Consider the following 17,112-nt stretch of genomic DNA (forward strand, 5'->3'; position numbering starts at 1 on the left):
TAAATTCTGTGCCTTTCCAGGGTCTTTCCCCATGGCCTCTCCACTGTCAGAGCCTTTCACAGCTGCACTTATCTACACACTACATTGAGCGTGGACACAGCATGCCTTTCACTGCAGCATGTAGCTACACGTGCCCTAGACACAGCCTCAGGTATGGACAAGACCTAAGATTTGTTTATAGTGAAAACAAGTTAATTTAACAAAGAACAGGGACTTGAGAAGAACAAGTGGTTATATATAAAATAAAATCATAACATGCTTTTTAGAGCCTGAACTTAACTAACAAGACATTCTCCTGTCTAATAAAAGTTAGATTTTCTCCCAAAGTTAAACAGTCAGACTAGGTGTGATCCTCCATTCACAAGACATGCCAGTTGGCAGCTTGTCCTCTTCGTGAAGATACCTGCATGTGCTTTTGCCCCCAAATGTAGTTCCAAACATCCATTGGATTCACTTGTAAACAGAATCCCCCTCACTGCTTCTTTATTCCTGTATAGAGTCTCCCCTGGAGACTTTCCAATCACTTGATTAGCATTTTGCTCAGACTGTAAATTGGCATTCATTGTGAAGTATACAATACTCAATTTACATATTGTTATACAGCATAGCCAGAAGGCAGCAGGAGAGTGATATAGGAGAGATATGTAAGTCCCAGGATGAGGAGAAGCCTTATTCCTTGTAGAGGGAAGAAAGATTTCTGTAGATTAATTAAAAGCACCTGAAGCCAATTAGAGCACCTGAAGCTAGTCACCTGATAAAAACACCCTGCTTCAATCAGCCAGGGGAAGGAGTTGGAGTAGAGGAGAGTTTGGAGAAGTGCCGTGGCTGGCTAGAAGACCAAAACCCTAGATAAAGAGACACCCGGCTTGTGCAGAGAGAGAGAGGGCAGGAAGCCCCACAAGCTGAAGAGCAGAAGAGGGAGGTAGCCCAGGGGAAGGAAGTACTAGTTCAAGTGGTTTACCACTATCCCTAGGGCCCCTGGGCTGGGACCTGGAGTAGAGGGCAGGCCCGGGTCCCTCCCTCTCTACTACCCTTCTCTGGGTTACTAGTGGGACAGTAGATACCCTAGTTCAGGGGCAGGAAACTGCACCCTGAACACCCCCCTCCCCCAGAAGAGGAGGCGTGGGACCCATCATAATCGTACTGGCAATTTGCCACAATACAGTCAGACAGGTGGATAAGTGTCTCTTGCCTGAAAGAAACTTCTTTATCATCTTCTGGTGACCAGCCCCAACTCACAGATCTTTAGAGCATAATTTTTAGTATATATACATAACTCCTTAAATATTATCCATCCATACATTTTGCAGTAGTTGTGATGATCAGTGTGACACTAAAGCTTTCAGTAGGGACCTTGTGTGACATTTTTTGATGAACATTTATGGTGGACTCAGGGGATCCCTGCAACCCTATGCACCCCTGTGCCCTCTGCCAGTGGGTACCAAGAAGTCCCTGGGTCATAATGCCCCACTGCAAAGCCTGACTGACACATATGTCTTATTATTCCATGTATGAAGTCACCAGATTTTATTGCTGTTCTAGTCATCAGCATCAGGAAAGAAACTGATTTCTGTAGTTACATGGGTTTAATGTTTTAGTCTACTGGGATATGAAGCCCATTCGGGTGGCTTAAATTTTTTGTTAATTAGATCATTCTGTTTTGTAAAATTAATGGATTAAATTCTTATTGCACTGCTGAAAGAATGGTTTAATGAGTCCTGAATTGGCTGTTCACCGAGTTGCTACTTTGAAATATCTTTTCTTTTTTAATGGCCTATAAAAAGAGATTAAATGACTTAATTCTGTAAAGTTCCAAGTACTGCTAGACAATACTAATACTTCATAATTCTGTAGTAGTATAATTTTTGTAGTGTATTAGGGCTCAATTTAGATTATCTGACATCTCACTGATCAATAACCAAGCTAAATTGAATGAGGAGTCCTTGTGGCACCAAATGCAAACAAATAGACATCATACCAAAAGGACTGAATGTAAAAAATCCATTGCAATCAACATACCACAAAGACTATGGTGCGAGATTGTGCCACACACTCTCAGAGAAACTGTGGAACCACCTGATCAACATCCTATACAGCAAACAGGGGAAGATCAAGAATTTAGTCTCTAAGGTGCCAGAAGGACTCCTCGTTGTTTTTGCTGATACAGACTAACACGGAAAACACTCTGAAACCTGTCAAGCTAAATTGGTGTTTGTTAGACAAGACAGCACAGCACAGAAAGGAAAAGGTTAATACATCGCCAATCTGGAGAACAGGCTTGCAAGTGTCCCTGTGTTCCAAGTTTCTCTCTCTCTCAAAACTAAGCTTTTATACCCTGCTTGTTAATATTTTACTTTCCCGTGACATCTTCTGGTTGATTACATACTTACATTATCCAATCATACCTTAATGTCACACCCCTGGCTTTATCTTAGTGTCTGCACCTATAATATAGAAAGTTTACCGGGGAGGTAATTATTTAAATGGATATATTGGCTGTCTGTAACCTTAGCTCTCTTAAATTCTTTTGTGGTCTGTGAAAAATTAGTGCATGTCTACATATGTCTATATTAGTCTGCAGATTCCATTCTGTTTTGTGAATGCCATTTTGATTGTAAATTGTACTGCACCTTTACTTTTGCTTTTTTAACTTTCATAATGGACTAGAACAGCAGTTCTCAATCAGGGGTCTGTAAGCCCTTTCAAGGGGGCCGCAGGGCTGAAGTCCTGATCCTTGGCGCCCCCACGTGGGGCTGAAGCCCAGAGCCCCAAACCCTGGTGCTCCCTGTGGGGCAGAAACCTTGAGCCCATCAGAAGAGTTGGGGACATGGAGGGTGTAATAAATGGGAAGGGTAACCACCTTTCTGTATACCATGCTATAAAATCCCTCCTGGCCAGAGGCAAAACCCTTTCACCTATAAAGGCTTAAGAAGCTAAGGTAATCCCACTGGCACCTGACACAAAATGACCAATGAGGGGACAAGATACTTTTAAATCTAGAGGAGGGGAAAAGGCTTTTGTCTGTCTGTGTGATACCTTTGGTGGGAACAGATCAAGGATGCAAGCCTTCCGACTCCTGTAAAGTTAGTAAGTAATCTAGCTAGAAAATGCGTTAGGTTTTCTTTGTGTTTTGGCTTGTAAAATTTGCTGTGCTGGAGAGAATGTGTATTCCTGTTTTTGTGTCTTCTTGTAACTTAAGGTTTTGCCTAGAGGGATTCTCTGTTTTGAATTTGATTACCCTGTAAAGTATTTACCATCCTGATTTTACAGACGTGATTCTTTTACCTTTTCTTTAAATAAAATTCTTCTTTTAAGAACCTGATTGATTTCTCATTGTTCTTAAGATCCAAGGGTTTGAGTCTGTGTTCACCTGTACCAATTGGTAAGGATATTATCATCAAGCCTTCCCCAGGAAAGGCGGTGTAGGGCTAGGAGGGATATTTTCGGGGAAGACATCTCCAAGTGGGCGCTTACCCTGTTCTTTGTTTAAATCGCTTGCTGGTGGCAGCATACGATTCAAGGACAAGGCAAAGTTTGTACCTTGGGGAAGTTTTAACCTAAGCTGGTAAGAATAAGCTTAGGGGGTCTTTCATGTAGGTCCCCACAACTGTACCCTAGAGTTCAGAGTGGGGAAGGAACCTTGACAGAAGGCATTGCCCACCCCAAACTGCAGCACAAGTGCATGGCAGTCTGGGGGTAGCTCCACACCTCCCTGGCCCTCCCCATCCCCCGGCAAGGTTGCAGGCAGGAAGGCAGATCCAGGCACTGCAGGGCAGCTGCTGCTCTGGCTGGTGCCATGGAACAGGCAGCGACAGCGTTCCTCTCCTGCCAGTGCCCCAGGTTGAAGCTGCTCCTCAGCTCTCAGCCCCCTTTGCTCCCATAGAGGCAGCTGGTAAGAGCTCCCTGGGTGGGGAGACCCAGCTCCATGGCAGGCAGACCCCTCTGGGAACAAGGACTGCAGGGGAGTCTTCCCAGCACACAGCCCCTAATGCCCCTCTCCCTGCCCCTGACCTACCCCCCCTGCCCACACATGGCCCCTAGTACCCCCTTCCCTGCACCCTGAGCTACCCCCTCTGCCTGTACACAGTCACAGCTACCCATCTCCCTGCACCCTGAGCTACCCCCCGCTGCCTGAACATAGCCCCTAGCCACCCTCCTGTGTGCACACATCCCCAGCTACCTCTTCCCTGCACCTTGAACTACCCCGTCTGCACACGGCCCGTAGCTATCCACTCCTTGCACCCTAACCTGTTTTCAAACTTTTTGAGCTAAGCTCCCCAACACTTGAGTTATAATTTTTGCTTGCGGGCCACCCCCTGAACCCAGACAGGCTGGGTGTCCTGCTGAGGTGAGTCAGGAGGTGGCACTCCCTCCCTGGACCCCGCCATGCAGAGGTGGCTCAAGCCCGACTGGCCCCTGCCCTCCCCCGCATAGAAGTCAAATTTATACCTACGCCCAAGACCTCTGCCTCAAAGCACCTCCCCCTACCTGGGCCCTGGAGTTTTTATAGCATGTCGAGGGGGGACTCAGAGAGAAAAAGATTGAGAACCCCTGGACTAGAATATCTAGGAGGTGTTAAAAGAGACTGTGGGCCCCCACTAGGAAAGAAGGCTACTAAAAAAGAGCAATGGAGAGTAATTAACCTGGTGGTCTTCCATTCAGGTGGAAGGACCATAGAACAATGAGATGGCTGCTACATAGGGAAAACCACTTTCCTAGTATAGACTTAAGGTGGGCTGTAACCAAGCAAGAAATCACCTGACAAGGGACTCGAAGCCACTCAGGGTGTTATCTGACATGGAGGTCTGCAATTTTATTAAAAAGGTCAAGTTCTGCTCTTAGGAGGGACTCTCACTGACCAGAACAAGAAGGCAAGAATGGGCAGGAGGGTGTTGAGACACCAAAAGGACTGACCAAAAAGCAGTGGGCTCTCAAAGTGGCAAGGACACTGAAGGAAGGGTTTTACATGCAGGTTTTGTGTAATTTTTCTGTAGATCTCATGTGATCGGTTTAGAAATTTCTGTTACTTGCTTTAACTATCACAAAGTATTCCAGATGGTCCATCGCTTTGAACTCTGAAGAGTGTGCACTAGCTTCATGCCCTAGGTAGTTGGACTGCAGAGGCCCTTACCTTAGAATCATAGAATATCAGGGTTGGAAGGGACCTCAGGAGATCATCTAGTCCAACCCCCTGCTCAAAGCAGGATCAATCCCCAATTAAATCATCCCAGCCAGGGCTTTGTCAAGCCTGACCTTAAAAACTTCTAAGGAAGGAGATTCTACCACCTCCCTAGGTAACGCATTCCAGTATTTCACCACCCTCCTAGTGAAAAAGTTTTTCCTAATAGCCAACCTAAACCTCCCCCACTGCAACTTGAGACCATTACTCCTTGTCCTGTCCTCTTCTACCACTGAGAATAGAACCATCCTCTTTGGAACCACCTCTCAGGTAGTTGAAAGCAGCTATCAAATCCCACCTCATTCCTCTCTTCTGCAGACTAAACAATCCCAGTTCCCTCAGCCTCTCCTCATAAGTCATGTGGTCCAGACCCCTAATCATTTTTGTTGCCCTTCGCTGGACTCTCTCCAATTTATCCACATCCTTCTTGTAATGCGGGGCCCAAAACTGGACACAGTACTCCAGATGAGGCCTCACCAATGTCGAATAGAGGGGAACGATCACGTCTCTCTATCTGCTGGCAATGCCCCTACTTATACATCCCAAAATGCCATTGGCCTTCTTGGCAACAAGGGCACACTGTTGACTCATATCCAGCTTCTCGTCCACTGTAACCCCTAGGTCCTTTTCTGCAGAACTGCTGCCTAGCCACTCGGTCCCTAGTCTGTAGTGGTGCATGGGATTCTTCCGTCCTAAGTGCAGGACTCTGCACTTGTCTTTGTTGAACCTCATCAAATTTCTTTTGGCCCAATCCTCCAATTTGTCTAGGTCCCTTTGTATCCTATCCCTGCCCTCCAGCGTACCTACCACTCCTCCTAGTTTAGTATCATCTGCAAACTTGCTGAGGGTGCAATCCACACCATCCTCCAGATCATTTATGAACATATTGAACAAAACCGGCCCCAGGACCGACCCTTGGGGCACTCCACTTGATACCGGCTGCCAACTAGACATGGAGCCATTGATCACTACCCGTTGAGCCCGACAATCTAGCCAACTTTCTATCCACCTTATAGTGCATTCATCCAGCCCATACTTCTTTAACTTGCTGACAAGAATACTATGGGAGACCATGTCAAAAGCTTTGCTAAAGTCAAGAAACAATACATCCACTGCTTTCCCTTCATCCACAGAACCAGTAATCTCATCATAGAAGACGATTAGATTAGTCAGGCATGACCTTCCCTTGGTGAATCCATGCTGACTGTTCCTGATCACTTTCCTCTCGTGTAAGTGCTTCAGGATTGATTCCTTGAGGACCTGCTCCATGATTTTTCCAGGGACTGAGGTGAGACTGACTGGCCTGTAGTTCCCAGGATCCTCCTTCTTCCCTTTTTTAAAGATTGGCACTACATTAGCCTTTTTCCAGCCATCCGGGACTTCCCCCGTTCGCCACGAGTTTTCAAAGATAATGGCCAATGGCTCTGCAATCACAGCCGCCAATTCCTTTAGCACTCTCGGATGCAATGCGTCCGGCCCCATGGACTTGTGCACTTCCAGCTTTTCTAAATAGTACCTAACCACCTCTTTCTCCACAGAGGGCTGGCCACGTACTCCCCATGCTGTGATGCCCAGCGCAGCAGTCTGGGAGCTGACCTTGTTCGTGAAGACAGAGGCAAAAAAAGCATTGAGTACATTAGCTTTTTCCACATCCTCTGTCACTAGGTTGACTCCCTCATTCAGTAAGGGGCCCACACTTTCCTTGGCTTTCTTCTTGTTGCCAAAATACCTGAAGAAACCCTTCTTTTTACTCTTAACATCTCTTGCTAGCTGCAACTCCAGGTGTGATTTGGCCCTCCTGATTTCATTCCTACATGCCCGAGCAATATTTTTATACTCTTCCCTGGTCATTTGTCCAGTCTTCCACTTCTTGTAAGCTTCTTTTTTATGTTTAAGATCCGCAAGGATTTCACCGTTAAGCCAAGCTGGTCACCTGCCATATTTACTATTCTTTCGACACATCGGGATGGTTTGTCCCTGTAAACTCAATAGGGATTCCTTGAAATACAGCCAGCTCTCCTGGACTCCTTTCCCCTTCATGTTGTTCCCCCAGGGGATCCTACCCATCAGTTCCCTGAGGGAGTCGAAGTCTGCTTTCCTGAAGTCCAGGGTCCGTATTCTGCTGCTTACCTTTCTTCCCTGTGTCAGGATCCTGAACTCAACCAACTCATGGTCACTGCCTCCCAGATTCCCATCCACTTTTGCTTCCCCCACTAATTCTTCCCAGTTTGTGAGTAGCAGGTCAAGAAAAGCTCCCCCCCAGTTGGCTCCTCTAGCACTTGCACCAGGAAATTGTCCCCTACATTTTCCAAAAACTTCCTGGATTGTCTATGCACCGCTGTAGTGCTCTCCCAGCAGATATCAGGAAGATTAAAGTCGCCCATGAGAACCAGGGCGTGCGATCTAGTATCTTCTACGAGTTGCCGGAAGAAAGCCTCATCCACCTCATCCCCCTGGTCCGGTGGTCTATAGCAGACTCCCACCACTACATCACCCTTGTTGCTCACGCTTCTAAACTTAATCCAGAGATACTCAGGTTTTTCTGCAGTTTCATACCAGAGCTCTGAGCAGTCGTGCTGCTTCCTTACATACAGTGCTACTCCCCGACCTTTTCTGCCCTGCCTGTCCTTCCTGAACAGTTTATAACCATCCATGACAGTACTCCAGTCATGTGAGTTATCCCACCAAGTCTCTGTTATTCCAATCACGTCATAATTCCTTGACATCACCAGGACCTCCAGTTCTCCCTGCTTGTTTTCAAGGCTTTGTGCATTTGTATATAGGCACTTGAGATAACCTGCTGATCGCCCCTCATTCTCAGTATGAGGTAGGAGCCCTCCCCTCACAGACGTTCCTGCCTGTGCTTCCTCCCGGTATCCCGCTTTCCCACTTACCTCAGGGGTTTGGTCTCCTTCCAAACCTAGTTTGGTCTCCTTTGAACCTAGTTTAAAGCCCTCCTCACTAGGTTAGCCAGCCTGCTCGCAAAGATGCTCTTCCCTCTCTTTGTTAGGTGGAGCCCGTCTCTGCCCAGCACTCCTCCTTCATGGAACACCATCCCATGGTCAAAGAATCCAAAGCCTTCTCTACAACACCACCTGCGTAGCCATTCATTGAGTTCCACGATTCGACGGTCCCTACCCCGGCCTTTTCCTTCCACGGGGAGGATGGACGAGAACACCACTTGCGCCTCAAACTCCTTTATCCTTCTTCCCAGAGCCACGTAGTCTGCAGTGATCCGCTCAAGGTCATTCTTGGCAGTATCATTGGTGCCCACGTGGAGAAGCAGGAAGGGGTAGCCTTAGGAAGGTATAGGGCCAGATGAGCTGTATGGGTGGTCGCCCAGGAAGGCCCCCTGCAGAGGGTTTGCCTGATTCCCACCTGACCTGCCACAACGGAGGTGGCAGGCAGAGCAGCAGGGTCTGGAGTGGGGAGCAGGTACCTGAGCTGCAGGGGGGCAGTTGGACAACCAGCTGAGCCAGGTGACTCCTCCAGAGCAGGGATGGCCCTCCTTCCCCCTTGCTCCCCACCATGTACCTAGTCTCCACTGAGCTGGGGTGACTGGACAGGGGGAATCTGTGTGTGCTGCTGTCAGAGATGAAATTAAGCCGGTATGGGCCAGTATGCCGTGCCGGATCGGCTTCCTCAGGCTGGCAATTTAAAGGGCCTGGGGCTCCCCGCAGCAGCCGGAGCTCTGGGCCCTTTAAATCGCCTCCAGAGCCCCGCAGGAAGGGGCAGGGATTGGGATGAAGGGGGCACAGTGCAGGCGTTAGGGGCACAGCAGAGGAGTGCAGGGGGCAGGAGTGAAGGGGGCACGGGGCAGGAGTTAGGGGCGCAGGAGGGGAATGCAGGGGTTGGGGTGAAGGTGGCACAGTGTACGGGTTAGTACGCATGAGGGGGCATAGGTTGGGAGTGAAGGGGTATAGGGATTAGTGGCGTGGAGGGGGAGCAGGCATAGGGGCAAAGGGGGCACAGTGCAGGTGTTAGGGGTGAGGAGCCCATGGGGAGCCAGGGGAAAAGGGGGAGCGCCATGCCCACAGGGGCCAGGAGCACCAAAATGCAAGTTCACCCAGGGTGCCATTTTCCCTAAGGCCAGCCCTGGGAAGGTATGTTAAACAGGGAGTTGGCACCCAGAGATAATGCCTAGCTTCTGGCAAGTAAGTTGAAGAACATGTGGAGATCCAGTGGGTGGATTCAAACATAGCATCCTGGTGAGTATCCAGCCAGGGCTGTAACATAGTAAGTAGGTGTTTCTCCTGTATTTATTGGATAGTATTCCTGAAAACGATACGAACACCCCTTGAGAGAGGATTCCTTAGTCTATGTCCTTTTGGCTGAGAATCCTAAACTGCTCCATCCTCCCTTCCATCAACCTCTTATTAGATGTTGAAAGTTGATCCTCCTCTTCAGGATAGTCTGCATAGAATTCTCAAATTAATACCACCAAGATTGTAGTAAAAACAATAGTAAGAATAGTGAGAGAAAATCAGACTAAAGCAAAACATAAAGTGTGCATTACTTACATGAAGTTTCACGTTACTAGAGTCCATCCAATCCTCAGCTCCCCCATTTTCCCTGTTCCTCTTTCTGGGAAGACTGTCAAAGAGTCAGAGTAGAGAAATAGACCTACAGGTGTCAGGTTTCTTGTGATATCATTATGTCCCTGAGGAAGTCCTTAGTTACACCATTCAAATTACTTTTGACATGCCTCATTTGTGATCTCATCCATAAAGATATTTACACAAATGCACTCCATATTTCCAATCCCAAACATTAAAAAAACCCATGAATCAGGGTGCCCCCCCCACTCATAAGATTTGCTTAAAATCATCAGATATTTAAAAAATAATTGATTGTGGGGGTTTTTTATTTGACTTCTAGTTTTTGAGTTCTCAGCAACCCTGGGGGGTGAGAAACTTATCTTTTAAATGAAAGCTGAAATTATCATGTAATCACCAGAATCTGGGAGCTGGAGCTTTAAGATAGCCAGCCAATATTGCAACACTTGTGATAAATCATGAGAGTTGGCAACACTAGGCCATTATTTCTTATTAAATCTCCAGTGCATGTATCTAAAATCTATTTGGGATTGTATTCCCTTCCTTGGATAAATAGTTTGTAGTTACTATTTCTTTCCTATATTACTTTACAAGGTAGGAGTCTGAAGATGTAAACCCACAATAGTTGTCTCACAGCCCCAATTTATATATTATATATATTCCCTCTCCAAAGCTGTGTACTCTTTGTTCTAGCCTAAGGACCATGCTTTTGCACCTTACTGTTTGCACAAGTCCAGCTTATTATTTATCTCTAATGAGAGAATTTATATTTTCTTATAATTTCTTCTTCTTTTTAATTCTACTATGTTGCAAACAGACTGAAAAAGTATTGCCAAAGGCCCTAAAACAAGGGAAAGAACTATTTAGGTAAGTAAGAGTCAAGTTTTATGCCCCCAGACAACAGGGAAGCTGTCGTTGGTCTGAGACATCAGGCACAGGAGAACCGAGCCTATTAAGGGAAGGGTGACAGAGGAGCTGAATAGGACTGGAGCAAAGAGAACTGAGCTGCCTCATAAGACAATAAAAAGGGGGTTAATAGATCATTAGCGCTCAGCTGCCGCTCAGAAGGTATGGGACTAGGCTTATTCAATATCAGCCCCAAAAGTAATGGGTGGATACCAGGCAGAAGTGAACTCTTCTAGTTATTAGAGGCAAAACTGTACAAAAATCAGATATCTGCATCCAAAAAAGGTGTTCATAATTTTTATTAATAGGGCTGACATCTGTAGGGGTCCTACATCCTGCCATTCTTCATCAGTATTCCTATCAAATACCTTGTCCCCTGGCCACTGCCTCCCTCCCTTTCTGTGGCTATATGCCCTCTATCCCTACACCAAAGCTCTTTGCTCTTAGCCACAACCCCTCCATTTCCCTTCTCCTTTCCCTTCCCCACATCATCTCACTACTGCCTCCTCCCACTTCTACTCCTCCTCACCCTCTAGCTCCTGTAAATACTCCCCTTTCTCATTAGTCATCCCTCTCTGTTCCAATCAGGTTGCTTCCTCATTTTCCTCCTGTCATAAAAATAAAGGGAAGGGTAACCACCTGTCTGTATACAGTACTATAAAATCCCTCCTGGCCAGAGGCACAAAAACCTCTTACTAGTAAGGGGTTAAGAAGCTCAAGTAACCTGGCTGGCACCTGACCAAAAGGACCAATAAGGGGACAAGATACTTTCAAATCTAGGGAGGGAAAAAGGCTTTGTCTGTTCCGTGTGTCTTTTGCCAGAGACAGAACAAGAAAGCAAGCACTCCAACTCCTTAGTATTTAGCAAAGAAATACATTAGATTATCTTTTGTTTTGACTTGTGATTTTCTCTGTGCTGAGAGGAAGATGTATTCCTAGTTTTTCTTTTTGTAACTTTAAGGTTTTGCCTAGAGGGAAATTCTCTGTGTGTTGAATCTAATAGCCGTGTGAGATTATCTCCCATTCTAATTTCACAGAGGTGCTTCTTTTACTTTTTTTCTTTCTAATAAAGTTCTGTTTTTTTAAAGAATCTGATTGGATTTTTTTAGTATCCTAAAAAAACCAAGGCTGGTCTGGGCTCAGCTTGTTTATTCTCAAGCCTCCCCAGGAAAGTGGGGTGTAGGGCTTGGGGGGGATATTTTGGGGGAATAGGACTCCAAGTTGTCCTTTCCCTGATTCCTTGTTAAATTACTTGGTGGTGGTAGCGTTTACCTAATCCAACGTACAAGGGAGAATTTGTGCATTGGGGAAGTTTTAACCTAAGCTGGTAGAAATAAGCTTTGGAGGTCTTTCATGTGGGTCCCCACATCTGTACCCTAAAGTTCAGAGTCAGGAGGGAACCCTGACACCTCCACAATGCCTGGAGTACCAACAGTGGGAACACTGAGAGCATAGATGAGACAGTCTCCTAGCTCTCAGTTTCTGTAGCCAGTGCCACAGTGGCTCTAGCAACCAGGAGAACAAACCAGGAGTAGGAAAAGTCCTACTCAGCACCTATAGCCTAGGGATGGAACATGCCCAGTGAAGAAATAATCTTCAGAGAATTTAGCTGCCAGACTCTAACAAGCCTCTACTGAGAATGTTGTCAATTTTTCAGAGGCTTGTAACTTGGCTAAATTTGAGCAGATTATTTGGATACTAGGATTTTTACTTGAATTTGAAATAAATTATTTCATATTCTCGTTTATGACTTACCATTTTAGACTGTTGTTGGCAGTGGTTTTTGATTCATATTTAGGGCCCTATCAAATTCATGGTTGTGAAAAATGTATTACGGACCATGAAATCTGGTCTTCCCCGTGAAATCTGGACTTTTGTATACTTTTGCCCTATACTGTACAGATTTCACAGAGGAGACCAGTGTTTCTCAAACTAGGGGTCTCAACCCAAAAGAGGGTTTGGGGCAGGGGGGTCGCAGTATTGCCACCTTTACTTCTGCGCTGCCTTCAGAGCTGGGTTGTTGGAGATCAGCGGAGAGTGGCTGGCTGCCCAGCTCTGAAGGCAGTGCCAGAGTCCGCAGCAGTGCAAAACTAAAGGTGGCAAAACCATACCATGACATCCTTATTTCTGTGCTGCTGCTGGCAGTGGTGTCGCCTTCAGAAATGGGCTCCCATCCAACAGCTGCAGAAGTTCCTGCAGCCGGGGGAGGTTACTGAAGGTGGGTCTGCTCTGGGAGTGGCCCCTGCAGGGGAAGAGGAAGTCCCATCCCTCACCAGTACAGCCAGGACCAGCATCTGAAGCCATGAAATTTATGATTTTTAAAATCCCATGACTGAGAAATTGACCAAAATTAACTGTGAATTTGGTAGGGCCTTATTTATATGAAAGGAAGTGCAAGTGAGTCAGTCATACAAAATATACAAGACTGAAAATGAGAAACCATAGCAAAGTAGCAGAATGCAAAGAAATGCCTTTACACAATCACCATAGAAATAATATTTAATTCAAATATTGGGAGAAGCATATTTCCTTACCGAAGAAATTAGAGGTCTGAGCTGCATGTGGACAAGCTGTACTAATTTTAAAGAAAAACCACACTGATTAATGAATTAATCAACTATTAATTATTGATAGATTATAGGCAGCCTGCCATAGTGCAAGTTGTATAAAAATGATGGTTGCTTTGAAATCAGATTGCATGCCAAAATTCAAGAGCAGTCTAAATAAACATATTTTAAGGGCTCAGTTTAGCATGTAGATAAATAATAAAGTGGCTAACACATCTTGAACAAGAATTAAATTAAATTAATTAATGCCTACCTAATTTGCATGAGTGACGCTTCTCCAGCAATTGGTACTACAGCAGTTTATTTCTAAATTACTGTCTTTTTTGAAAAACATTATTCTTGAGTATTTGTAAATATTTACTATTCTTGCCTGATGCCATAAAATCTTTGTGAGTATAACTGTTTAGTGAACTTTCTAGTACAGAACATTTTAGATCTGTATAGTTACAGTACGTGATGTTAAAAATGTAAGCAAAAATATATTTTATTATAATTATAGAGATAACTGTCATCTTTGTTATAACTTGCCAGATATTGATGTTTTAATATTACTACATTTCTAATTTTATTTAACCACCTCGGTTCACTACTTTATTTGGAAAATGAATGTCACTATCCTCTTGCTTATTTAAAGCAGGGAGGGTGGAGAATGTATGCTTGCTTTTCATTGTCCTTTGTGATCAAATCTCATTTCAGTGAAAGTTTTTTGAAAATGAACCACAGCTAATTGATACCATTTGCTGTAACACTATGATTGTTCCATATGGCTTTTTTTGTAATACCAGCTGCCTGGTTATCAGCTGTCATTGGAAACCACTTGATTAAAACCTAAAGATCATAGAGGTGCAACACTGTTGCCTCACTTCCTTTCAAAACCACATTTGCTACAGTAGAAATATGAGACCAATGTTTGCGTGAAGGTCAATGTGAGGAAAATATGTTGAATTCAAGGAAATGTTTGATATCATCTATTAGATGAAATAAACAGATTTGTTTAAAGTAAAATGCCCTTCACTCTGGCTCAGTATAGATTATAAGTTCATCTTTTCTTTACAGTACATCATGTACAGTTTTATTTTTCCTTATATGCTGAATTAATTGCATCTGTAAATGAAACTGATAAACTTGCTGAAGAAATTCAATTTCAGTCTATTACTGGTTGGTTAACTTCTGAAGACGCAAAGAACCTTTAAGGAAGAATTATTGGTACAAGTTTTAAAAGTTTCAAATGACTAGATTACTGACAAAATAAATATTTTTCGTAAAGTAACACAGTCTGACTAAACACACAAAGCAAGGAAATGTAAATATGTGCTCCTGTTTTTTTATTTGTGGATCAAAGAAGCCATTAATTTCTCAGATTAATTTTTGTGCCATCAGAGCAGTATATTATTATGCAGAAAAATCCTTGTGGAAATTTATTTTTGGGGAAATAGACTGAGAAGAAGCAGTAAAAGTGTAATAGAGCAGAAGTGCAGAATTTCCTTCAGCTGATGAAGTTCTAGAAAGACTCAGCAGTACCCTTCAACTTTAAAATGGGGGAGAAGTTTGTGGAGACTACTTTTAAGATTTTAAAAGCTGACTACAAGTTTCAGTTGAATTTAATGGGAGTTGTGTGAGTAAATTCCAAAGTCATCTTTGAAAATTTCAGTCTCATCCTGCAGCTTCATTTTGATACAAGCAGATGCTTCATAGATTGTTCTAATTTTTTATAAAAGAAGAAAAAGGAGTTACTATCCAGAAAAACAAACTGAGATTCTATGGATAAAATAAGAAGGCTAGTAAAGAGATTTGGGTTGAGTGGCCTTCAATATGATGAGACACTCAGTTCCATAGTTCTCTCTTCAGACCCTTCTGGCGTAGGCTGGCTAAGAGTCACCCACGTAATACAGAGAATGGGGAAAATAGCCAGAAGAAATATCAGAGATTAATCAGACCTCCAAATTAGGGGAGAGGTGGGTATGTCCCCTACTTGTTCCTAAGCTCTGGTCTACAGTGGGGCGGGGGTGTGTGTGGATTGATCTAAGTTACGTAGTTGAAGTCGACGTACTTAGATCGACTTACCGTGCTGTCTTCACTGCGATGAGTCAACTGCTACCTCTCCCCCATCGACTCTGCCTGTGCCTCTCCCCCATCGACTCTGCCTGTGCCTCTCATGGCGCTGGAGTACAGGAGTTGATGGGAAAGTGCTCGGGGGTTGATTTATCGCGTCTAGACTAGACACGATAAATCAATCCCCGCTGGATCGATTGCTGCCCACTGATCTGGCGGGCAGTGAAGACGTACCCTAAGATTTTCAACCTGACAGTCCTATTGGAATCCCAATTGCTCCTACATACTGAGGCTGTTGCACTTGCTAATACTGCTTTTCATCATATATTTAGCAAGGAGGTTGTGACCTTTTCTTTCTTATGCAGGACCTCACTGCAGTTATCCATTCTTTTCTCTCATCAAGGCTAGATTATTATAATACAGTCTATTTTAAAACCTTTCAAAACTCGGAACTAGTACAGAACGTGACTGCACTTATTCCGCAATGTTTCATGCAAAGAGCAAATTACATCAGTGTTACATGATTGCATTGGTTTTGGGTTGACTTATAGATGAGCTGTAAAGTGTTGATTTTGACCTATAAAGTCCTAAATAATTTTTTCTCATATGATATTGTGGCATTTGCCTCAACATCCTCTTCCTAGTACAAAAAGGGAGGATATTGGCAGCCAAGAATTCCCAGTTGGTGGCTCTTAGCTTTAGAATTTTCCCTCCTACCTTGGTTCACCAGATCCCAAAGTTGATGACCTTTTTAACTGTTCTCCCTGGTTTTTCTGTGGCGTGTGGGAAAATGATGGTGGGGTGAAAAGGTGAATGCTGGGGAAAACTTGACTAAGAGCTCCTTTTAAAAGACTATCTGGCTTTTTGGTAGATGTTTGAAGCTTGTAAGCACCTGAAAAGAGGGATAGGGGTTATAAGTGATGTTGTGAAATGGATACGCCTGAGTAGCTTGCTTTTAAGATGGTGAAAGGCCCATAGAGGAAGATTATTTTTAATGTTTTAATGTTAATGATAACTGTTTAACTGTTTTTCAGATTGTGTAAATGACTAGAGAATTTACTAATAGGAACAATTACAAACCAAAATACATCATTATAGTAGTTGAATGAAGAGACATGCCTGACTTTAAAAAGCAATTAAAAATAAAATAGAATGCACATTACAGTAGTTTCTCTTCATTCTTCCCAACTAATCAGAAGCCCACGTGCTGTTTGGTGTGGGACAGGGGCCCATTGGGATTCCATGGAGCTGGATCACACATGTCCTTGCAGCTTAGCCCCGTGCCAGTAGAGCACAGACAAGATTGGGCCATGGGCTTTCTGCCTCAGCCTGCTGCCTTGTTGAATATAAATCACGTCAGTGGTCAACATCAATAAAGGGCTGCTGTGAGAGTACAGACAGAGGTGGATCTACTGTTTTACCCATGGTCTCACATTTGTATTGACAGCCAATCCAGATTTGTTTCATGAAACTTTGTCCTTACTGCTGTTCCCTTCTGGCCCATTCACCCTAGACTAGTCTGGAGCCCACCCCCAAAATTGAGAAAAAAATGGATGTAAAGAGTAGGATGGGTTCACCAGGTGAAGTTGTAACAACCTGTGTAGTTTCCACACTTACGTTACTTTGCATGTTTTATTGATATTTATATGTAGTTCCTGCAACATTACAAGAAAGACAATGTTAAAATAATATATTTAATAATAATATTAAAACAATCATGTTTTATTCCTAAAATATAGGAGGAGGTTTGTGTTGCACTTAGATCCTTGGCATGATAGTATTGAATCAGACAAGTATCAGCAAAGTGATTTCCCCTACACCCATTTTCTTAAAAGCTAAACTACTTAAATGG

The 17,112-nt window shown here is 44.1% G+C and overlaps 1 protein-coding gene across 6 annotated transcripts in view; it reads left to right on the forward strand.

Annotated features, from left to right (window-relative positions):
- PRIM2 (DNA primase subunit 2) overlaps positions 1 to 17,112 on the forward strand; it is a 306,979-nt gene that overhangs the window by 289,518 nt on the left and 349 nt on the right. Inside the window, exon 14 of one of the 6 annotated variants that reach the window (XM_084623651.1) lies at positions 21 to 151. The exons of the other annotated variants lie outside the window; for them this stretch is intronic. Coding sequence (XP_084479777.1) covers positions 21 to 151 — 131 coding nt within the window. The remainder of the gene's footprint in view (positions 1 to 20; positions 152 to 17,112) is intronic. 6 annotated transcript variants of the gene reach the window in all.

This window comes from Lepidochelys olivacea (assembly GCF_965140295.1).
Source record: "Lepidochelys olivacea isolate rLepOli2 genome assembly, chromosome: 3".
NCBI classification, from domain to species: domain Eukaryota; kingdom Metazoa; phylum Chordata; order Testudines; family Cheloniidae; genus Lepidochelys; species Lepidochelys olivacea.